This window comes from Asterias amurensis, chromosome 9 (genome assembly GCF_032118995.1).
Source record: "Asterias amurensis chromosome 9, ASM3211899v1".
Lineage (NCBI taxonomy): Eukaryota > Metazoa > Echinodermata > Asteroidea > Forcipulatida > Asteriidae > Asterias > Asterias amurensis.
The window spans coordinates 22512144-22536722 of NC_092656.1; the positions used below are offsets into that span (position 1 = coordinate 22512144).

The 24579-nt window shown below is 37.4% G+C and overlaps 3 protein-coding genes across 3 annotated transcripts in view; 2 read left to right on the top strand and 1 right to left on the bottom strand.

Moving 5' to 3' along the window:
• The first annotated feature begins 2017 nt into the window (after window positions 1-2017).
• LOC139941392 (uncharacterized) lies at window positions 2018-5190 on the top strand. The gene is made up of 2 exons (XM_071937863.1): window positions 2018-2078; window positions 4363-5190. Exons 1-2 carry the CDS (start codon window positions 2076-2078, stop codon window positions 5188-5190), a joined length of 831 nt encoding a protein of 276 aa, XP_071793964.1. The 5' UTR covers window positions 2018-2075.
• A 2495-nt stretch (window positions 5191-7685) lies between these two features.
• LOC139942366 (uncharacterized) lies at window positions 7686-10776 on the top strand. The gene is made up of 2 exons (XM_071939225.1): window positions 7686-7727; window positions 9466-10776. The coding sequence occupies exons 1-2, from the start codon at window positions 7725-7727 to the stop codon at window positions 10774-10776; spliced, it is 1314 nt and encodes a 437-aa protein (XP_071795326.1). The 5' UTR covers window positions 7686-7724.
• A 6801-nt stretch (window positions 10777-17577) lies between these two features.
• Window positions 17578-24579, bottom strand: part of LOC139941476 (laminin subunit alpha-1-like) — a 46527-nt gene continuing 39525 nt past the window's right edge. The window contains exons 45-50 of the mRNA XM_071937997.1: window positions 24314-24481; window positions 23263-23342; window positions 22761-22852; window positions 21442-21572; window positions 20942-21173; window positions 17578-20418 (exon numbers count right to left, since the gene is read on the bottom strand). Of these exons, the coding sequence (XP_071794098.1) occupies window positions 20270-20418; window positions 20942-21173; window positions 21442-21572; window positions 22761-22852; window positions 23263-23342; window positions 24314-24481 (852 nt within the window). The 3' untranslated portion in view covers window positions 17578-20269. The remainder of the gene's footprint in view (window positions 20419-20941; window positions 21174-21441; window positions 21573-22760; window positions 22853-23262; window positions 23343-24313; window positions 24482-24579) is intronic.

Consider the following 24579-nt stretch of genomic DNA (forward strand, 5'->3'; position numbering starts at 1 on the left):
GGAGTGTACTAAACGTTTTCAACATTACTTTGTACCATCCCATGGTGATTTACGATGAATGAAACGATTTTTGAAGAATTTAAAATAAGGTTCGAAACCTATTAGTTTTTAACGAGTATCTAAACTGCTCATGTAATACACAATGCACCAGTTATGAGCTCCGGCAAATCATACCCAAGTATACCTAATATCGGATTTCACTTTTTTGTCTATGCATTTTAAAATCATACCTGCCCGCAATGTTGACTCCCTTACGACAAATAAACAATATTTACGCTTATACCTTTAAACTTGTGTTGGTATGAAGTTCATCAACATTATACTTAAAGGTATAATCAATATTGTAAATTATATGTACAATATTATATTGACAAAACTTGACCGGCGCCTTCGAATGTTTTTCTTTTTCAGTAAAGTGCGCCATATAAATGCTGTAGTTTATTAGAATCAGTTTGAATCTTATCTTAATTACCTTTTGTCATACCAAAAAAGTTATCAAAGTTCAAGCTTTCTTATTATCCACGGTAGAATATAAGTCCACATGTAGGCCCCTCTGCACATGCACGTTACCGAGCTTCCTACGTTAAAGATGCACACTTCAAACTGAAAAATTAAATTAATTTCCTCGTTAATACTCCTGTTTCGTTTGTCACGTTTGGTCATTGTCAAAGACTGTTATACTTGGTGTATCCCAACATATGCATAAAAGAACAAACTTGTGAAAATAAATTGTGGCTCAATTTGTTGTCAAATTTGCAAGAGAATGGTGAAATAAAAATACTTTTGTTACACGACTTTGTGTGCTTTCAGATGCATAATACATACGGCTTCAGCTTAAGTTGTTTTTGTTATTTGAGTAAGAAATTACCCAATAGAACGGTTTGCGGTAACACCATGTACTGATAATCTCTACATGAGTTAATATGGGGTGGTTCTGAAAAGAACCGCGATTCTTTTCAGAATCACCCCAACTCACTTAGAAAGAAATTTATATGACATGATGCCACTGAAAACCTTTCAGTATCGTATTTCCACCATGCAAAGTTTAAAATCATACTAAAGAAATTACATTTTTCTCAAAAACTACGTTACTTCCAGAGGGAACCGTTTCTCGCAAAGTTGTATAATAATTATCTACTGCTCTCCCTCTCGAAGTAGCATGACCTTGACCCCAGAGTTCCCAAGTTACGCCGCTGTGTGATAAACAAACGTATAGACCCTATCAACCATATCAGCGCAATATACATGAATCTAGAACTTAACAACTAGGCAAAACAATTCAAAGTGACTACAGGAATTAAAAGTACAAGACGGCTGTCCAGGTGAAAGGGAAAGAAACCACAAAAGAATTATTTCAGCCATAACCTTTGCAAGTTTGATTTGGGAGGGGATATAAAATAACTTCTACTGGGGAACACATTGAAGGAGACATCGTCAAACCTGGGAAATAGGACTGGTTTTTTGGTCCTTTGTTTGGGTGATTGTTTGTTTGTAAAGGGTTCTTTTGAAATAGTGTGGTCTTTCTTGCTAGTTTGCTTGTTCGTTTGGTTGGTTGCTGCTGTATATATATATTTCTTTGGAGGCGGGGCGGGTGGAATAATTCGAAAGCAAAACCAAATCAACTCTTTTTACAGCCCTCATAACAAAATATTTTGTACTATTTACTACAGCAGGTTCAAGTATAATTTGATAAATTGTTAGACAATTTTACATTTATTTGTTGTTCTATTCACAAAATCCAAAAGACAAACCCAGTTGGCTATGACAGCTTCTGGACCCAAATAATTGATCACATATGATTATAGCGCCCCTGTCAGATCTGACTAATTTCTAAGGTATTGCCAATCATATTTATCACTGGCTCAAAGCTAAGCAAGCCACGCCCCTAGGTTAGTGACTTTCAGCCTAATACTGTGTGATTGACAGCGACGGTTACCACACAATGGTAATGTCACTGGTTTTGGAAATCTCTGATAAGTTAAAAGGAGAAGCTCTCAGACCCACAGCTCTAGAAAGTAATTCAGCATTGATGATCAAGGTTACAACACAAGCTGACGCAGACTAGAAGACACATAATGGTAAGTCTGATATTCTCTGTTTTCTTTTAGGTTCATAATTACTGTGAAATCATTTGGTGTTGTTCGGACATCTTCACAGTTGGTTGATACAATTTATAATGAGCTTCTTTTTTTAATTATATCATTTGCATTCTTGTACGAAACTTCACAGTGCTCTGTGTTAAAGGTTTCTCCTCGAACTGTTGTGGTAGGCGATATGGATTGTCCTTTTACTTGGTTGGTAGGCAAATCCGTAAGTCAAATCGTTATTAAACTTTTTTTTTATAATGGTTGGTGTGTACAATAAATCATGCGCGTAGCAATAGCAGCCGGGCTTGGTGAGGGGGTGGGGGGGGGGCATGCCGATTGATCATTGTACCCCGATCTTTTTTCGTTTGGCAGATGACATTTTAATATTCTTGACAAATTTAAACTTAACTAGAGATTGAGAGTTTGTGGACAAACTCAAGGTGTTCGGTTACCGGGAGTAAAAGCCTGGATTAAAAAACAAATAGTTACACCTTGCTTTGTTCTCAATATTTGTAATAAATGATTCAAATTGCAAAAACTGTCAAAACAACCTGATTACTCTAGTAAAAGATGTTTGGTGATGTCATCGGTAATATTTGTTTTAAACCAGACCTTTGCCAGACTTGTATGCTGTGATGGTAAAGCATCAAAGGATGTATATTTCTTTACTCCTCCATAATTTTCATAATTTCAACCTAAAAGGCATTAAACAAAGCCCTTTCAAATCATTTCACAGTCACTTCCGGTTTAAACAGGTCAAAAGGTCAACGAAAGTTCACCAACATATCCATTTCTGTAAAGTACGTAAAGCCCTTTCATATGATGTATAGATTGTCAAAAAAGCTTATGTAGTTTTGGAAATATGAACTTAGGAAATATTGACGACTGTAGAAAAGATTGTAATGGGCATGTATGTTTTAACCGCCTTGAAGGAAGACTTCTTCATGAAGCTTTTTCGCGCTCTATGGATGATCAATGGAGCGTGACTCTGTTGCACCACTAATACACTACACGTTGTGTGTATGCCTACGTGCAATGTTTATGCACATACCAATGGGGATTTGCGTTCTGTTCTTTAGACGTAGATTTTGAAATTTCCAACCTCTTTTTTGAGCCAGAAGACAACATCGAAATGGGGTCATGTCTGTAAGGCGTTTACGGAGTTTTACAATAACGATTCCGATGGTGTTTCGATTGTAAGAATCCCTCATGTAGATCAAAAGTTATGATTTTTTGAATTAATAAACTTTGAATATTCATAACTCAACAATTGATGACGTCATCATGACGTAACTCACACGGTTTCTTCTCCTAATAAATATCTAACTATGTGTGAAGTTTCAAGTTCATACAATGTTTGGAAAGATGTTTTTGTAGGGGGACAAGGGACGTACAGAAGAAGAAGAAGAAGTATCAATAAAAAAAAAAAAACTGAACAAAAATAAGAGGTGTTCCGGGCTGTTGGCCCGAACACCTAAAAACCCCAAAACCGGGTCACATGAGTGAGTTTGGATGTTCTTTAGTTTTTCTAAAAATGATCGTATAGGCTATAATGTCCGCCAGGAATTTTAGGTAAAGATGAAACCCTTCATTAGTTTCGTTAGCCCATAGTGGAATGTCTTATGCCACATTGTATACACCACCTGCACAGGAAACGATATCCATACCAACAGTTGTAATTGATATTATTAAAACCATGTATGGGTTATACTTCCCAAATCTCCCTCATCCACTGCCGCGGTTGATTGATACTGATGTGTCAAGATTTTTACAAGGATGAGCACCACTGGTCGCGGATGCTATAACATTTGGCTGTCCTGTTTGTAAACACATGTGTACAAGCCTTAAAATGATTCACAAAGATGCCGGTATCTCTCAAAAACTAACACTGTTATGTCCGTCAGTTTCTTTAGTACAAAATGGTTCAAGCCGAACCGTCTTTGTTCGAAATTGAAGTTAAAACAATTTTTTTAGGGAAACTAATATGAATCATTAAACTCCACTTTTCGGCAAAAATACGAAAAGACTCTATGTTATCAGCTGAGGTCTATAACCAAATTGTAAAAACTGTTTATGCAAAAATGTCTCATGGTTGGTAGATTTATATGGAACACGTTTAATGTTATGCAGATGCGGAATGTAAAACAACTTTTCGCATTATTCTTTGTAATGAATTCCATGCCATCAGAATAACACATAATTCAAAACTTTAAAAACAAACATGTCTCTTAATTTGGTTGTTAGTTTTATTTGGCACTTGTTTAATGTTATGCAGATGCAGAAAGTAAAACAACTAATCTTGTTTCTTGCGGTTTTGAATCTGATGGGGATCAATGCCAGCGTGACGTCACCGGAAGAAGGAATGTCAACTGGTCCATGCTGCCCAGTCAGTCCAGCAGGGATCCCTGGTATTCCAGGGAACCCTGGTATTCCAGGTCACCCTGGGCCATACGGTCCGGCTGGGTCTAAAGGAGACATAGGGTCTCCTGGTGATGTAGGTATGCACGGAGCTACGGGAGACAAGGGATCAGATGGGTTGAATGGGGAACGAGGCGCTACAGGAGAACCCGGCCAGAAGGGAGAACAAGGTGTCGGTCAGCCAGGTAAACAAGGACCTCAAGGACTGCCCGGAATAGCTGGTTCGATGGGAGAAAGAGGAGTACGTGGACCAGTTGGACAAAAGGGTGATTGTGTTGAGCGCACTCAACGGGTGGCCTTTACAGTAGTTAGAAACACAGATTTTACAACATCGAGTACAAGTCTGCCCTTTGACAGAAAACTATTTGAACAAGGCACTCACTTTGATTTAACCACCGGTACTTTCACGTGTAATATGACTGGTATTTATGTGTTCATGTTTTCATTTTTGAAACCAAGTAGCTCAAATAGGTCTTACGCTACTCTGGTGAAGAACGATAACATTATTGTTAGGGGATATGCATCAGGTGCTGGTAATTATTTGCAAACAAGCAACAGTGCAGTTGTGTTTTTACAAGAGGGTGATCGAGTTTTCTTACGGTCTGAAGGTTCCTTATACAGTACCTCTCACCACCACACTTCCTTTAGTGGGTTTTTGCTTTATGGTGAGATAGAAACCAATTAATCGAAATGGTTGAAACAGCTTGAGTTTTTAGTGGAATTAACAGCATGGTTAAACTAATCTTGAGAATTTTGTTCCGCGTATTAAACCTGTAGTTTCAATTTGAGTTGTGATGAACTCCTAACCTAACATCACAAATCTTAAATTGACGGCTGTTATGTCGCATTCATAGAATGTTGATTACAAAAAGCTTCAAAATTTTCGGAAACTTAAAAGAATTTTCGAAAAAGTGCGACACCATGTTCTGGGCTAACATGGTAGTTATGTTTTAAGAACCATTAATTATACCTAAGTGTTGAAGGATTTGATGTTTGACATAATCAGCATGGAATGTCAAAGTAAGATATGGTAGTCAGATGTATTAATATCTTGTCTTAAATTTCTACATTTACACATGGTTGTACTCGCAAGTTTACTATTTTTTAATAGAGTCCTCCTGTTTCTCCACAACATGCAAAGCTTCAAACAATACTTTCTTCAGTCTTGTACATGAATCTACAGACGCATAACCTTGTAAGGATGGAAAACATAAACATTGAGTAAACCATCTAACCATGAATTACAGTAAGAAATCCACCATGCCAATGTAAACAGTAAATACATACAAGTTACTTTAACATTACACACTAAAGAATTAAAGCTTGAACAGGATATAACATCAAGCTATATTCACCTTTGACGTTACACTTCCTCTACTGGGATCCTGCGTTACGGAGAGATTAAAGCTCTGTACAACTTGTTCAGTATCACGTGATATAACTAGCCTACAGTAATTAATCAAAAGCGGGTAAAGCTGCTTTCATTATTGGAATCAAGAGCATGGCTTAAATAATCAAACTGGAGAAGGTATTCCGTGTATTAAACCTGAAGTTTCAATTTCAGTTGTAGAACAATGCACAGATAGTCAATTGATATGAATCACAACAAATTGCTTTAGAAGATTACACACAATATGTTGGTAATAACAATTCTGAACAATTCAATTTTAATTTTTATTTTTTATTTTTATCATTATTTTTTAAAAGTATTTACATTATAATAACGGCTATATTTTCAGCCTGGAATGTTAAGGTATGCATGGTACTCAAATTCCTATGACTTGAGTGAATGAAATGAAGTATAGCAAAATGATGCAAAATGGTATAATCGGTTAAGTGTGTTTTGATCTGTAGTTTAATTCGACATCATTGTAATCAGTTGCACAATGAATTAAACGATGTTGTCTTATTTACATTATCTTTAGTTAATGCATACAGACTTATAACTTATTGACCTTAACCGGTAAAATAATATTACATAATGCAGGCACTTGCAAGTTTCAAAGACTGAGAACCTTTAAGTTCTTCAAATACTTAAAATTAGTAACACTCATGACTTTATCCTAGCATCTTAATAGTTATCTCTATAAAGTTATGATATTACTTGACGCCTTTGTAAGGATTTAAAAAAGAAATGTTCGATGTTTTGGACAAAACATAAAATGTTCTGTTTAAAGGCCGAGTTTTAGTCGGTCGCGCGATGGTCGGACGTCGGTTATCTTGACGCGCGATCATAAAAGACACGGTTTTTAGGCCTCAGTCTTAGGATTGCGCGCAAGATTTCCGTCGCGCGACCGACTATAAACCGGCCTTACTCTGTTTTTGGCGCGAAAACGACCATGAGGTCCCACATTTGAGCCACTGATCCCTGTGGTGGATGAGTGAATACCAGCGAGTAAACGTACATCTAGATCTGCATTATAGTGCACACTAATCAAATGTAATTCCAAATAAATGGAAAATAATTATAAAGTACAATTGCAGGTGACTCAGTAAAAGACAACTTGTTGGGGGATGAGGACGGAATAGCTGGAAGACAAAGATTAAGTCAAGATTCTAGTTTTGTTAATGCTCGCTATTATATTTAAATAAGTGCTACAACTGTGCCCATCTTCAGAGAACTGCTTAAGCACAAGATGTAGCTCAGCACAATATAATTGTGCTGACTAAAATAAGGTTTCCAGCTAAACTTCCATGTCACATGTACATTATATGACTGGTATCATTTCCACCTAGCAGACAAGTTCTAAGCAATACTTTCTGCGTAAGCAGCTCTATGAAGTTGGCCCCGTGTTCGGCGTTAGTAAATGCGAGTGTGGATATTTTTTTCTTTCTATGCAGCATTTGCGAAAGATAAATGCATTCGCTATAGTACACCATAAAACGTACTTTATAACCGAATCTTTAAAACACACTTTTACAATCGATTAAAGCGCACTACCAGATGTGAATCAAATCTAAGTTAAGGTTTATATCATATTATCGTGTATGTCTATCATGTTTACCACTGGCTCAAAAATAAAGCAAGCCACGCCCACATGTCGGTGACTTTCAGTGCAATACTGTGTGATTGACAGCGCATGTTACCACACACTGGAAATGTCACTGGTTTGAAAATCTTGAAGAAGTTAAAAGGAGAAGCTGAGAAACCCACAGCTCCAGAAAGCCATTAATTTAGCCACTCACTACAAGGGTAGCAGAGACAGATCAAAGACACAAATGGTAAGTCAGTTTCTATTTTGATCATTTTCATTTTGTAAGTTCAACGTGCTGCCTGTTAATGTCTTCGAACATTTCACGAATTGAAAACTGTTTACATGGCTGTGAACTTCAATTCGAAATTGTTTACGTTATAGTGCAAACTGTCAGCGGATAAATCAAACAACACGTGTTTGATTTATGTTGTCTTAAACCTTCAGTATTAAATCATTGTTTCACTTATTAAAAGACAAACATGGCGTCTGGATTTCAAGATGGCCTGATCAACTGTTTTGGGTTGCAACCAAATTGACGAATACGGCTGGTGTTAGATTTTATACAAAAATTAATTGGTATTGATAAGTACATTAGAATTGTTTGTACACGACTCTCCTAGGATGAAGCGGGTGTATTGCTAGCCTTGTCCAGGGTTTTATACTCAAGCATCCCGTTTTGACTATACCAGGTAGCATGAATCACAGGCTGGACGATGGACTGCATATCTGACATGTCATAATGCAGCACTGGAATAACAATACTGGCACGGTACTGCAGTTACAGTACTTGATGTACAGTCGAAGCTTGGTTTAAATAACCTCGGGTTCGACTTCGTTGTACGAGGTTTAAAAACCATGTTTCAAACCCATGGTGTACTGTTTTATGCTGGGAAACACCGCGGTACCTATAACAACAAACAATTTACTAATAATTAAGTAAACATTATTAGTTTGAGTCACTAATAAATTTGAGGGACGGCTGTTGCTACCGAAGAGGGTTTAAAAGTGATACACTTGATTTTTTGTTTTATTTTCTCAACATAAAATGTTTCCGTTTAAACTTTAGCTAAAGCCATTTGCTGAGAATCGTGACTGCAAACCACAAATAAATCCGATACCACATTCGTTTTAACGTTGAAGTAGGTGTCTAAATCGAGAAAATAATGAAACTCAAATAGTAGAACAACAAAAACAAATTCCAACTTAAAGTCACCTGGAAATAGAATTTTTATTTTTTCAAACATAAAAGTAGATGTTTAGTAACAATAAAACAAATTTGTTTAGTAATTGTTTGTCACGATTTAAAATAGTTAAAGTTGTTTGGGGTTTGACTCCGCCTACCCCTTTTGTGACGTCAATCGAGGCAGACTTTGCCTTGATGCGTAGAGTAAACACACGTGCAAATTACATGCAAGTCCGAGTCATTGAGTTCGTACGTTTTGAAAAAGTTGTTTTCTTGCATTTGTATTGCTGCTGGATGCAGCAAAACAACTACAGATGGGGTCAGTCTGTAATGGTTGGTCAGACTCACAAGAGCAATAGTGCGTAGTGGTTCGGTCCGACGTATTTTTCAGCACTGTGCAGCATTTTCTCTTCAATATCGCGCCTCGATTGACGTCACGAACAGCGCCCTCTCGGGTCGGGGCCTACTCTTAAATTTGTAAATAAGATAAGAACTAATTTTTTAGAACCTTAGTTAACTGTTTTTACTCATTCCACTCATCAAAACACATATATTAGTGACAGAAGCTTTATTTCGACAAAATACCACTTCCAGGTGACTTTAAGCAAAACACAATGAAACGGTGACAACTTGTCCAATACAGTTTTGAAAAGAGTTATTGCATTCGTAAAAGAAACTTTAAAAAAAGAGAGGGTTCTTGGTCACTTTATTATGAGTATAATCCAGTTCCCGAATCTGTTTAAACAACTAAGTCCCAGTTTCGTTCGAAGATTTTATTTGGTACATGTTTAATGCTATGCAGATGCAGAAAGTAAAACAAGTAATCCTGTTTCTGGCGGTTTTGAATCTAATGGGGATCAATGCTAGCGTGACGTCACCAGAAGAAGGCATGTCAACTGGACTATGCTGCCCAGTCAGTCCTGCAGGGGTCCCTGGTATTCCAGGTCACCCTGGACCATACGGGTCTAAAGGAGACATGGGGTCTCCTGGTGATGTAGGTATGCACGGAGCTAAGGGAGACAAGGGATCAGATGGGTTGAATGGGGAACGAGGCACTACAGGAGAACCCGGCCAGAAGGGAGAACAAGGTGTCGGTCAGCCAGGTAAACAAGGACCTCAAGGACTGCCCGGAATAGCTGGTTTGATGGGAGAGAGAGGTGTACCTGGACCAGTCGGTATTCAAGGAATTCCCGGACCAACTGGATCTAAAGGAGATATGGGATCTGCTGGTGGTGTAGGCATTAGTGGAGCCAAGGGGTATAAAGGGTCAATTGGCTTAAAGGGGTCACAAGGACAATCCGGCAGAGCTGGTTTGAGGGGGGAGAGGGGAGTACCTGGACCAGTTGGTAGTCAAGGAATTCCAGGACCGACTGGATCTAAAGGAGATATGGGATCTCCTGGAGGTGTAGGCATACGTGGAGCCAAGGGATACAAAGGGTCAATTGGCTTAAAGGGGTCACAAGGACAATCCGGCAGAGCTGGTTTGAGGGGGGAGAGGGGAGTACCTGGACCAGTTGGTAGTCAAGGAATTCCCGGACCGACTGGATCTAAAGGAGATATGGGATCTCCTGGTGGTGTAGGCATTCGTGGAGCCAAGGGGTACAAAGGGTCAATTGGCTTAAAGGGGTCACAAGGACAATCCGGCAGGGATTGTTCAATGGGAAGGAAAGTACATGGACCAGATAGACGTAAGAGTATAATGGTTGAATGTGTTCCGCGTACTCATCGGGTGGCCTTTACAGTAGTTAGAAACACAGAGTTTTCTGAAGCTGCTACACATCTGCCCTTTGAAGAAATACTGTATGTGGAGGGCACTAACTTTGAATTATCCACGGGCACTTTCACGTGTAATGTGGCTGGTATCTATGTATTCATGTTTTCAATTTATAAGAGGAATAGCGACAATAACGCTTCCGCTAGTCTAAAGAAGAATGGTCAAACAATTGTGAGGGGATACATAGCAGGCACTGGTGATTCCTTGCAAGGAGGCAACAGTGCAGTTGTTTCTTTACAAGAGGGTGATCAAGTTTTCTTAAAGCCAGGAGGTTCCATCTTCAGTACCACTGAACCTAAAACTTCCTTTAGTGGGTTCTTGCTTTATGGCGACAACTAGAATGTAATACTACACTTTCAGTTCCCGTGCTAACTACCACTCATTGACCGTAAGGAGTTATGAAGCAGCTTTAGTTATTGAAATCAAAAGCATGGGTTAAAATAATCAAACTTGAGAACTTGTTCCGTGTTACCTGTAATTTGTGTCTTAGTTGTGGAACATTTCATTGCTAATATTTTCATTATCAGTCTTGTCATTTTGTTAAATCGACGGCTTGAGTGGAATAATTAGATATCAACGACTTCGCAAACTAAATTAAATAATTTTTGAAAACCAATCAGTAACAATTAAACAACAACAAATTACTATTGGGAAAATACGAGATTGCTTTAATTACAGAACGGTAGTTTCCATGAAATGTTAAATTATAATTTAATAGACAATCAATTACAAACATGATGAGTTTAAAAGAACACACTGCCTTGGATCGGTCGAGTTGGTCTTTGAAAAGTGTATGTAACCGGTTTTTTTTGGAATGCATGATTAGAAAGATCTATATTTTTAAAAGTAATGATTCACGCAGGTAACACTCGAAATTGCGTCGACAAACACGGTCGGCCATTTACGTGAGTCATTTTTTTGACTCCCATAAATGGCCGACCGTGTTAGTTCGCAGAGTAAAAGGACAACCACGCAACTTCGAGGCAAATGTGTGTGGATCATTGTATTCTACTTTTTAAACATCTTTCTCACTATATGCATTTTATAACAAACGCTTTTCAAAGACCAACTCGACCGATCCAAGGCAACGTGTTCCTTTAAGAGTCATCAAATGAACATTACTGCTAATAATTAGCACGATTATATTGCCAGTGTGAACTTCCAAAGTTAAATGTGCTACTCACAAGGTAAAAACATCTCATATCGGGTTTGTATGAAATACTTGTTGTTTACGACCTGGTTAAACAAATTAGTAACAAAATAGTTAATCAAGATTCTAAATCAATTTGAAATTTATTAACTCAAATGCCAAAGAGTATTTGTATAGAGCGAGTTTAGAGAGTGTTTTGTTCTAATGGTTGGCATCTCTCTTGGTAGTAAACTGTTAGTAAACAATTATTAGTTTGTTAATATGAAAATACACACAACGATGTATAAACTATACGGTGTAGGAGCGCAACATTATCAACATTACACTAAACCATCCAATGATGACTTTCGATGAATTAAACGTTCCAAGCCTATTATTTTTCCGAGTATCTGAAGAACTCATGATATACAAGTTGCAAAAGCAATGAGTTCCTGCAAGTCAAGCCAAAATATACCTAAAATATCGGATTTTAATTGTTGTCAACTCATTTTAAAATCATAACTGCCTAAAGTGTTGGCTCCAAACAAAAAGTAAACAATAGCGACGCTTATAACTTGAGCTTGTATTTGTATGAAGTATATCATTATTATGCTAAAAGGTTTTTCTATCAAAGTTAAAGCTTTCTTACCAACCACGGTAGAATATAAGTCCACATGTATGAACTTGCAAGTAACTGAGCCAGCTAAATTAAAGATGCAGACTTCGAACTGAAGAATCAAAACAATATCCTCGTGGATTATGGAGGGGGCACACACAGGTTATACTTAAAAAATCAGCTCTTTTCATAGTCCTCGCAATTAAATAGTGGTGTATTTTGTGTTGCAGCAGGTTCAAGTTTAGTTAAAATAATTGTGGGACAATGTTTTATTGATTGTTTCTATGCACCATATCCAAAAGATACACCTATGTCTATGACACCTTTAAACCTACACACGAATCTACTAGGCTAGACCACAATGAGTGATCATACAATGATTATAGCGCCCCTATCAGATCTGACTAATGTCTAAGGTTGTGTCTATCATATTTATCACTGGCTCAAAGCTAAGCAAGCCACACCCACCAGTCTGTGACTTTCAGTCCAATACTGTGTGATTGACAGCGACGGTTATCACACACTGGAAATGTCACTGGTTTTGGAAATCTCTGATAAGTTAAAGTCACCTGGAAGTGGTATTTTTTCAAAATAAAGCTTTTGCCACTAATATATGTGTTTTGATGTGTGGAATGTGAATAAACAGTTAACTAAGGTTTTAAAAAATCAGTTCTTATGTTATTTACAAATTTAAGAGTAAACCCCGACCCGAGAGGGCGCTGTTCGTGACGTCAATCGAGGCAGACTTTGCCTGTAATGCGTAGAGTAAACACAATTGCAAAGTACATGTACGGACCAAGTCGTGAGTGTGTACGTTTCAAAAAAAAAAGAAGAAGTTTTTCCGGCAATGCCGACCAGGTGTATTGCTGCTGAATGCAGAAAAACACTTTTTGAAATGTACCAACTCACGACTTGGACGAACATGTACTTTGCACGTGTGTTTACTATACGCATTGCAGGCAAAGTCTGCCTCGATTGACGTCACAAAAGGGGCAGGCGGAGTCAGCCCCCAAACAACTTTATATATTTTTTTTATTTTATATAAATCGTGACAAACAATTACTAAAAAAATTGTTTTATTGTTCGTAAACATATACTCTTATGTTTGAAAGAAAAAAAATTCTATTTCTAGGTGACTTTAAAGTTGTTGATAATTGCTTGGCTGATTTAAAAGGTTTGCTAGTTGTCAAATGCACGTTAACCACACTACGGTTCTAATCGCTTATGTAGAACAGTATATCGTGACAAAAACGATTTAAAAAGTTTTGAGAAAAAAATACTTGTTTTTAAATACATCAGTAGGTTTTTCCATTGCTTCAAATTGCTTACTGTTGTGAATAAAAGCGATTGCTTTTAATTACAAAATGGGTAATGTTTCGGTAGTTGTAAAGTTATTCGACTTTTTCAGTTGTAACATGATATTTTAGACGTTGAAGGCGAATGGTAAACAAGATCGAAAAATTTGCACCCTGGTTTTATTTAACCTCTTCAGACTCTAAACCTTGTGTTTTACTTTTAAAGACACTGGACACTATTGATAATTGTCATAAGTCTTCTCACTTGGTGTTTCTCAACATATGCATAAAATAACCAACCTGTGAAAATTTAAACTCAATTGGTCATCGAGGTTGCGATATATTAATGAAAGGAAAAACACCCTTGTCACACGAAGTTGTGTGCTTTCAGATGTTTGATTTCGAGACCTAAAATTCTAAATCTGAGGTGTCGAAATCAAATTCGTGGAAATTTACTTCTTTCTCGAAAACTACATCACTTCAGAGGGAGCCGTTTCTCACAATGTTTTATACTATCAACTTCTCGCTATTATCCGTTACCAAGTAAGGTTTTATGCTAATAATAATTTTGAGTAATTACCAATAGTGTCCACTAAATCAATAAAGTTAAATTATTATCGACAAATAATAAAATAAAATAAAACACAAAAAACGGGCAAGTAAATACGATTTCACAAAAGTAATCTTTGTCGTGACCCTGTACTCCACTTACCTACACGACGCTGCATGTGCGGCATGTTATACACTAGCAGGGTTGCCGCGCAAAGCGCGACATCCCGCTAGTATACATAATATATTCGTAATGCATAATATATTCGTCTGGTTACTAACTTTAAGACGGTGTGTTTAAAAAGTCAAACAATATCAATCAATTAACTAAGGGCAATAATTATTAATTGTTGTTAAAACTATGTGAATTACAAGTAAAAGGCGAACATCACCAAACCCTGACCATAGTTTCACTTTCAATAAAATACTTTAACTTACATCGCGTGTGCAGATCTTGTAACGCAAATAACTCAATGCAATGACAGCATTTAAGATTATGGTTAGAACTGGAGAAAAAGTAATAACATTTTTGTGTTGGGTATGTAGTCCACAAAGTAGTTTGTCCACAAAAGACATGATGTAAATGAAATTGTCATTATGGCTTGCTGTTATAATATTGCGAGAAACGTCCGTTATCTTTTTATACGATCAAACAAAATCATTGGTTGTGCTCTCCAAACTCTTCTTCACAAGTAGTGTTATTATTTAATTTCAATCATTTTCTACCGTAAAACAATTTGTTGGTTCACTGTAATGCCGATAACAATTTCCCCCACGCAATTTCGAGTGATACTTGTGTGGATCTTTATATTCTACTTTTAAAATATCTTTCTAATCATATGCATTTTATTACAAACGGTTATAAACGCTTTTCAAAGACCAACTCGACCGATCCAAGGCAACGTGTTCCTTTGGACACTATTGGTAATTACTCAAAATAATTATTAGCACAAAACCTTACTTGGTAACGAGGGGGAGCCGTTGATAGTATAAGACATTGTGAGAAACGGCTCCCTCTGAAGTGAAGTAGTTTTCGAGAAAGAAATCAAGCATTCGAAAGCACACAAAACTTCGTGTGACAAGGGTGTCTTTTCTTTCATTATTATCTCGCAACTTCAACACCGATGAGCTCGAATTTTCACAGGTTTGTTATTTTATGCATATGTTCAGATACACCAACTGTGAAGACTAGTCTGGACAATTACCAATATTGTCCAGTATCTTTAAGATGAAATTTGTTTTGTAAATTTCACTATAATAAAATGCAACAGGGGGTCAATCGGCTTGCAGTCGGCGGTTTTAGGGGAGGTCGTGGTAATAGTTGACACTCAGGCAAGCAATCATACTTGACAATGTGTATTTTTCATAAAGTGCTAATTTAAAAAAGTTCATTTTCTTTGAATTCGTTACAGTTGTTTAATGGATTAATAATTCATTTCATTGCAGAGGGGTTGTGCTAAAATAATCAACGCACAAAGTATCATAACATTATTTATCGACCCACAACGCAGTTAAAATACAATTCAGCGGTTAAATTTGTTGTGTAGACTCTGCCACATTTCCACCCAATTCTTTTGGACCCAGTCAACTATTTAACTTGCTTCACCTTTGTTCCCTACTCTAGTATATCCTCTGATCCCTTACACCATGCAAAGATGATCAAATCTTACCTCAAGTTCTTTACGCTTGCTGACATGATCAACTGGTACATTCTTCAGTTTTCCCCGTGATCCAACTGACAACAAAGAAACAACACGCAGATTCTGCTGGGTATAAGAGAGAGTTCTTATCAATGGGTCGAACGAACAGTTGTATTCTGTGTCACTTGAGAATTTCAAACGATTACCTACCTAAAATATAAAGAAAAGGCAAGTAAAAGCCTTTACTTGAAAGTATTTACTAAATGCTACAAACAAGCATTTTACTTTTCTACTTAGCGCCCAAAAGTGTTCATATGAATGACAAAATGCACCAGAAAAAAAAGTAAGCTGACTACATGTAGCTCCCCAAACAAAGATTTTGACAACATTGGGAGACCGTCAAAACTATACGGCTGTAGATGAGTTAGTTTAAGTGTCATAGTGGATTTTGTCCCAAGCAATTCTAATATAGTTCACCAAAAGGGGGAGGGGGAAGGGACAAGACACATTTTCCACGGACGGGGACAGATGATTCCTGCCACACCAGCACACGTTAACAGGTACCAGGTTCACTATCCCGCTTAATCAGTCGATTTTTTTGTTTTCTTGTTTCTTATCAAAACGTTAAAGGATTAATCAGAGTTATTTTAGTGAATTCCTACATATTTTCTTTTTCTTAGAAGACCAAATAGGCCTACGGTTAAAATAGAGTTAATAGTGATCGCGGTGACCGACGGACATAGATCCTGCAATACTGAATTGTACTATTCTCATGCTGTAATGTCGAGTGTTATAATGCATAATGCAGATTTTGATTTGCTAACAAAACAGTTGCTTGCAGTGTCAGCACTTTGTGTAATTCACACAGAACTATAGCTCTATGATAGCTCTATGGTAATTCACCATCAACTGACAAACCAATTGAGTAATCAAGGGTACACAAAAATGAGCCATCGAACGAACCTTTCTTTTTCACCGTGATGGCGATTTATCGCTACGTGTCTTGTAATAAACCTTCCCGGCGAAATGTGGGGGATAGGCCTACATTTAGGTAAATCGCTTTCGGTGTCCCTTGACTGTCAGGGACGTAAACCGGAGGGAATTGGTGTCCAGAGCTGCATGTATTATAGAAAGCCCGCTAGTTTTGAAAAGCCCGCCTGCCAAACATTCCACTCATAAAACATGATTTAACAGATGAGTACTCACCCAACATTCAAGTAGACTTCGATAGCTTAAATTGCTTGTGCTACTATATTTTCCAAGGACAAAATGACGAACAGCAATAATCATGTCCAGATCAGTTGATTGTAATTAGTGGAGGAAGGCCACAACCAGCATGGAGACACTCCTATAGGCTGAAGCATGCAGGGGACCATATGAACGGCCTGCCACCAGGCCAGGGTAGTCTGGTCCCCTGACCAAAGATTCCTTGACGTCTCTTGTTAAAAATAAATCCGAAAGAGCCTAGATTTTGGGGTCTGGGAACCAGACTCCACCGATAACAGTTTGCAACGTCAACCCAAGGGGGCGCTATTACCATTCACGGTGCATGCTCTGGATTTATTTTAAATTTAGAACAGGTTTTAATTTTCCCACCCGAGTAAAATGCCTGTGATTTTTTTTCACAGGACTCGGGAAAGTACTGAGTATACAGTGCTACACACATCGGTGTATATGGGTAAACAAACCAAAAATTAATATTCTTTATCCCCGATGCAAATTTAACATCTATTAGAACAGGTTTGTTTAGAATTTCTTTCCCGACCATGAGGTACCCCGATTACAAATAGTACATCCCTCCGTTGTTGGTAATAGCTAACTGATATGCCTAAAAAAAAAATGATATGCCTACACTCGGGATTGAATTGAGATATTCAAAAGAAACACACACTAAAAACTGTTCGTCTGCTTTACAAAGGAAATGCTTGAATCATTTATTGTGAATCTAAAAATGGAATTAGGATAAAACTGGTATGGAATGTGGCAAAATGAAGTGTGAATTAACACATTACAATGTTCGTTTCTTTTACATTCTAATTAAAATAAAAACAAGACAAGGTGGAAACAATCTTTACATTGACCTAACTGTCATTCACAATCTGAAAGAGTTCTATTTAATATCAAATGAAATTTCAGAAAGAGGAAATTTCTCACTAAAATAATAAAAGACTTCAGGCCTGAAGCTTTTTATTATTCATAAATTTGTACAACCATGTGGTTTTTGCGTTCTTTACTCTCTTGCAACTTTGATGACAAATTGAGTCAAATGATACACCAAGTGAAAATACTAGTCTTTGACAATATTGTCCAGTGCCTATAAGACGTCATTTTGCATCAATATTTTGCATGGCTTAGTATTCAATTGTCTTTAGTTTCAATCAATGCCTTAAAGACACTGTACACTATTGGTTATTACTCTTAAATTTTAGAGGGAGCCGTTACCTCACAATGTTTTCCCATATCAGCAGCTCTCCATCACTCCTTTTGAAGTTTTTATGCTATCATCAATCGTGTCCAGTGCCTTTAAACATTTTTATGAGTTAAGACTGCATTACAGGCCCAGTAAGGAGTTATTTTAAAGTTCTTGTTCTCATTCGATTTTTATAAGCAAAAAAAAAACAAGTTTTAAGTTTTTGAAGCTGGTTAAAATGGCATAGTCCATCCCAAGTTGAAAGAGTCCACTAAAAGTTGAATCCGGAATTTACATGCATCAATCTCAAGTCACTGTGTAATAATGATTTGCGTTTATGAAAAATAACCTTAACTCGCCAAAATGCTGCTACAAGCCTTTTTGATTTGAACGACTGAGGGCCTTGGGCCCCAATAATAATTATTTCTCACTGGGTTAGGCAATGTCTAGCCGTAACTTGGTCCACAAAGTGTGTGACATGCAGAGGATAGGCATGGTATTAGAGGAATGAGGTCACTTGTAGGCCGAAAGACAATTGGAGTAAGGCCCGGTTCATACTTCCTGCAAATGTGACATAAATTTGGCATCACAATTCTGTTTTTCACTGCGATATTCGCAAGAGAGTTGAGCACAACTCAACTACTGCGAATTTTTGAAGTCAACACTCGCTTCACATTCGCATCTGCAGGAAGTGTGAACCGGGCTCATGGAGCAAAAGAAGAGATCTACTAACTCTTGGGCCGATTTAAAGAGTATCGAAAAGTAGAAGCTTCGAGATTTAGTAGGACTTGCAACTTTAAATATTGGAAATACAATCTGGTATTAAGGTTAGCAGTGACACCATGTCCATTTCATATCATAAAATCTTTCTTCCTATTAAGGTTTAAAGTGACTTCAAATGGCACCTTTTCTTCTAATAATTTTTCAAACCAATCATTAAAAAATAGTATATCCAATATATGCAATTGGTGATTACATAGTAAAAGCACTCTCACACAAAACAAATGTTAAAAATAATTATCTTCAAGCGAACTTGAGTTCTGATTGACCAATCCATAGAAAAAAGATCAGTGTGATATAAACCTGTATCAAATGGTCCATATAACGGCATTGTACCAACTCTATATATTGCTTGAAGATAAAATTGAAATCACAAAATTGAAATCACACACTCGCTCGTGGAATACAGAAACATATAATGTATCCTGTATCCAACTTTGCCTTTGGCCTCGTTCAAACCAAAGGCAAAGTCAAACCAAGAAGGGCAATGTTTTTAGCCTCAATGGATATTGGAAACAGAGGTCCAATATTTTTATGTATTCCACACTCGCTTGTGTGAAAACTAATATTATAGCAGACAATGACAAAACAGCTGAAACTGCTTAAACCCTCCCCGCTCAAACCCATCAAAATACAACTGCGAATTTTGTTGAAGTTGTGAATACACTGGTAACCTATCTTGTCTTCAAGTACGAGCTAATCCTCCAATCAGATTGGCAGAATGGAGTGGTGATAAAAACCTATATTGCACGGCTAATATCACTACCATGCGTATTGTGTGTTCTATGTCACGCGCCAAGTTTGCTTGAAGATAAATACGGTATCACATGCGCGATCGTGGAAATACAGAAAATATAGCGCGTCTGCGTCCCATATCCAACTCGGCCTTCGGCCACGTTGGATATGGGATAACTTATAATAGCACTATCATAAAGCCATAGTAACATATAAGAACAGTGATGATACTGCAAACACAAACGCGACAGGACTGCAAGGAGATCGAAACGCAGGCCAGTTTGTAACATGGACGTTACACGAAGTTGAATATGAAGTAGGCAAACACATCGTTGTGTGTATGATAAATACACGCTATACGATGTTGCTTTTTCATTTTACAAAATGGCCACTTGCCCGCATGCTTTGCCGCGTAACTAAGCCAGTGCGCTCTCTAGTTTTTATACCTATATAACTCCATGCATAAAACCCAATAGTTACCATGTAGTGTTGGATTTTGAAGAAGGATGTTGGATTTTGAGGAAGGATGTTGGAGTGAGGAAGGATCCTCGCAAATCACTCTAGGGAATTAGGATTAAAGACAAAAAACAAACCACACACACATAAGTTCATGTTATAGTCAGTTAGTCTCTCGGTCATACTATGGATGGACTTGATCTAAAGTCTTGACACTGAACTCTAGACAGGACGTGGGCAGCCGGTGATAAAACCACTGCTCCTAACGTTGTCTCTTAAGTTCTCCGTTACGCCATTGATGACAAGGTCTTGGATGCACCCCTGGAAGGACTGGGTCGCTACACCGCTAATCAGGGGAACTGTAGTTGTGTCTGGTGAGAGAAGGTGAAAAAACACATGACCAGAAACACAATAAAAGATAGTGCTCATCAGTAAATGATTTAGTCATGCTACATTTGGACTTAAAGGCAGTGGACACTATTGTTAATTACTCAAAATAATTATTATCATCAAACATTTCTTGATTACAAGTAATGGGGAGAGGTTGATAGAATAAAACATTGTGAGAAACAGCTCCCTCTGTTACAGTAACGTAGTTTTCGAGAAAGAAGTAATTTTCCACGAATTTGATTTCGAGACCTCAGATTTAGAGTTTGAGGTCTCGAAATCAAGCATCTGTCCCCTGAATGCACACAACTTCGGGTGACTAGGGTGTTTTTTTTTCCATAATTATCTCGCAACTTCATCAACCAATTGAGCTCAAATTTTCACAGGATTGTTATTTTATGCAAATGTTGAGATAAACCAAGTGAGGAGACTTGTCTTTGACAATTACCAAAAGTGTCCATTGTATTTAAAACAAATTCCTGTGGCTGTACTCAATAATCTACTCACCAGGTATTCCACCAATGTACAGCCCTCTGCCGATAACGTTAATGTTAGGCGTACCAGCATCGAAAAGTGTCAGATCGCTGGGGTTGCTGTCCACAGTGAGCTGTAACGACGCTGAGGTGAAAACTAACTGGATGACGTGAGGCTGGTTATCACAGATGTCAAACTCGCTGACCAGGGAGCTAGAACGGACGATGTAAGATGACAATGAACCATGGCTAACTACTGCCCTCACCTGGTGACAAAAGGAGAGGGAAATTTATACCACAATAATGTTTCAAAACTTCCAACTTGGAGAATATTAAAAAATTCATAACTATTGGAAATATTAGTCACATGTTCATTTATTATTTATCTGTGTCAGCTGCCATGGTAACAAAATATACCATATTTTTAGGGGAAAAGGGAAGAGCTCCTCAACAGCAAAACAAATCTGTCAAATAAAGTGAAAAGGCAGAAAACAAAAACAATTCATCAAACCCCCCAAAGGACCTTAACCTTACCACTCCATTGAAGATATCGATTGCAAGGAAGTTCTCGATGTTAGCTGATACAGCAAAGAGAAGAGCGTTCTGCTCAGATGTGCGCACAGTCATGCTGATATCAAGAATGCCACTCACTTGCATGAAGTTCCCTACAACCAATCAATGGTTTCATGTTAGTGTCACACAGATCATTCATACATGTAGTTGTAAGTGGGATGTTTAAAAAAGAAAAAAAAAAAAAAAAAAAAAAAAAACATTAATAGTGAGGCAGATGGGGCAAATATATGGTGGAATTTTGAAATGAAACATTCTTTTCATCTGACAACTCACACCTGTTATCTCCATGTAATTCCTTTTCCAAACAGTGGGTAAAGCACAAATTATTAGGCCAATGCTGACTACCCAATATAGGACTGGAACTGCCTCTAGCTACCGGGCAATCGCGGTAGTCTAGTTGGTGAGACACTGCTCTAGAATTGCAAGGGTCATGGGTTTGAATCCCACCAAACTAATATGCTTGTGATTTTTTTCGCAGAGCTCGGGAAAGTACTAAGTATAATGCAGTGTTAACACACATCGGTGTAGATGTATAAAATGGGTAAGACCAAAAATAATATTAAAAGACCCAAGTAGTTCAATGTAAACACACCCACTAAGTGAAAAGGATAGGATCACAATGCGAGCTGTGACACTGATAATTTGAACATGGAAACATCCATAATGATATAGTTTTCCATCTTAACTTTTTGCCCTATTTTTACCATCGTTGGTACATGTAAGTGGTATTCATTGTGTTTTTAAGAATGACAAAAAAAACAAATTAGCTCAGGGCTGTATGCTTCGTTTTTGAAAGGGCAAGGGCACCAAGGCATTTTCGTCTTGGTAAAGGGCACCTTATGATTTGCAAATTTGTACTGGAGCATTTCTAGGGCACCAAGGCAATGACCAGGGGACAATCGTTTTTGTTGCCTCCATGAAGTATCAGGCCTGTAATAGCTTAATTTTGATATCTATACAATAATGTTTGATCCAGTCAAAATGTGTTTCCCATCCCATCCAGGAATAGGCCTTCTCCAAGCTACGGAGAACCTTCGAGTGATTAGATAATGCACATAAAACGTTTTTCAAAAACCATATTAAAAGACCCAAGTAGACAATGTAAACACACTCACTAAGTGAAAAGGATATGTATAGTTTCCAAGCCTTTGCGGCTTAACTTGAAAATTCTCTAATTTACCATTTTTGTACTACCAATTAACAAAGAAATTCTTCCCTTCTTGAACAGAAATACCCCTTCCCTGAAAATCCTCCACAGAAATCCTGATAAAAGGACTTACGTAGTAAAAGCCATCCTGTACCATCAAAGGAGCCTCCAATATCCACCTCATTCATGCTGCATTCCTGGACATCTTGGCTATGGTTTGGATTGCTAATAATAAACAATAGTGGCCATATAATAATAGTGGTACTGATAATAGTAGTGACTTGTTGGAGATTGGGGGAAGTTCGTTCCATAGTGATGGGCCAGAGTGTGAGAAGGCTTGGGCTCCCCACGAGTTAAATAAATTATGAACATTTGTCAGGTATTTCATAAATTTTGTACTGCTATTTATTTTGGATAAACAATCTTATTTGATTTGCCATTATAGAAATATTGTACATAAAAAAGGCTCAGAAAATTACTGGCTTGGTTAACATACAAACTGTTTGGCGTTTTCTTTCAACGCGACCATGAGATGCACGGTTGAGGTTTGACGACTTTGAAAATTCCTGAAAATGGTTTATCCTCAAAACTACCTCAAATAACACCTCAACGGGTTTTGGGAAAATAAAACTTACCTAAGGTCAAAGTTCATATCAGGTGCATTGTCAAACTGCGCTTTCATCATTCTGATACATCCATCAAACGGTTTAGACACCTGATTTAGTCAATAAGAAGTAATTGTAAGTTTTTATCTTTTGAAGGCACTGTACATATTTGGTAATAATTGTCTAAGACCAGTGTTCTCACTTGATGTATCCCAACAAATGCATAAAATAACAAATCTGTGAACATTTGGGCTCAATTAATTATCAAAGTTGCAACACATTACAATAATAGAAAAAACACCATTGTGAAAAAAATGTGCGCTTTCAGATGCCTGAGAAGGGTTTCAGGCCTGAAGTCTTTCTCAGAATCAATTTTTCAAGTAAGAAATTACCTCTTTCTAGAAAAGAGTAATTTCTCACTATGTTTTATACTATCAACAACCGAACAAAAGTAACTTTTTATGCTAATATATATTTTGAGGAATTACAAAACTTACCCAGGGCCTTATAGACATGTTTGAGTTTCAAATATAATGCAGTGTGACGTGTTATACATGTAACTGTTATTTGTATTTTTTGTTTTGTTTTGGTTGTAACTGGCATAAGAAGTATAGCACTAAACAATAATACTGGGTAAACAAAATTACAAATTAGGGTAAACAGAGGAAAATTATTTCTAATAGGATTTGAACCTGTGACCTTCGGAATTACCTTGAAAGGGGATGCCACTTTTTTTTGTTCCAAATATCAAGTACTGTAATACACCACAAAGGAAACAGACTGGCTAAATTTTAATTATTTTGGGGTTGAACATAAAAAAAATACGGTTTTCGAAGCGCGCGGACGTACGGGAATTGGTAGTCGCGTACGACAGCGCACACGCCGAATGTAAAAAAATCGCGGCAATGTGTGTTCTCTTCAAATTAAAAGCGTTCCGTAGTCACGCAACACGTCATACATGTCTGCGCCCAGGGTGGCTTCAAAACGCAGAGCAAGTTAGCGCTCTAGTCAATATATATAGCTCTATGGTTTTCAACTATAGATTTTATTGTAACAAAAATAAAATAGAGGCTTGACTTACAACTAATTGGGACCCGGCAGCAACTAAAGGCCCCATTCCTCCTATGTAGAAATCTGTACTGATGGAGAGGCTGGAAGTCACTGAATTCACAGTCACTTGGTTATTAGTGTAGTCTCGTGTTGCCTCGACCAGAATGGCTACAAAGTCATTGATGCGAAGGATTGTTACCTATATAGAAACAAGGTAGAAAGAGTTTTATACACAACAGTAACAACAAATATTTTTTATAGAATAACATTCATCCTATTCAGTCGCATCTTCTCTTG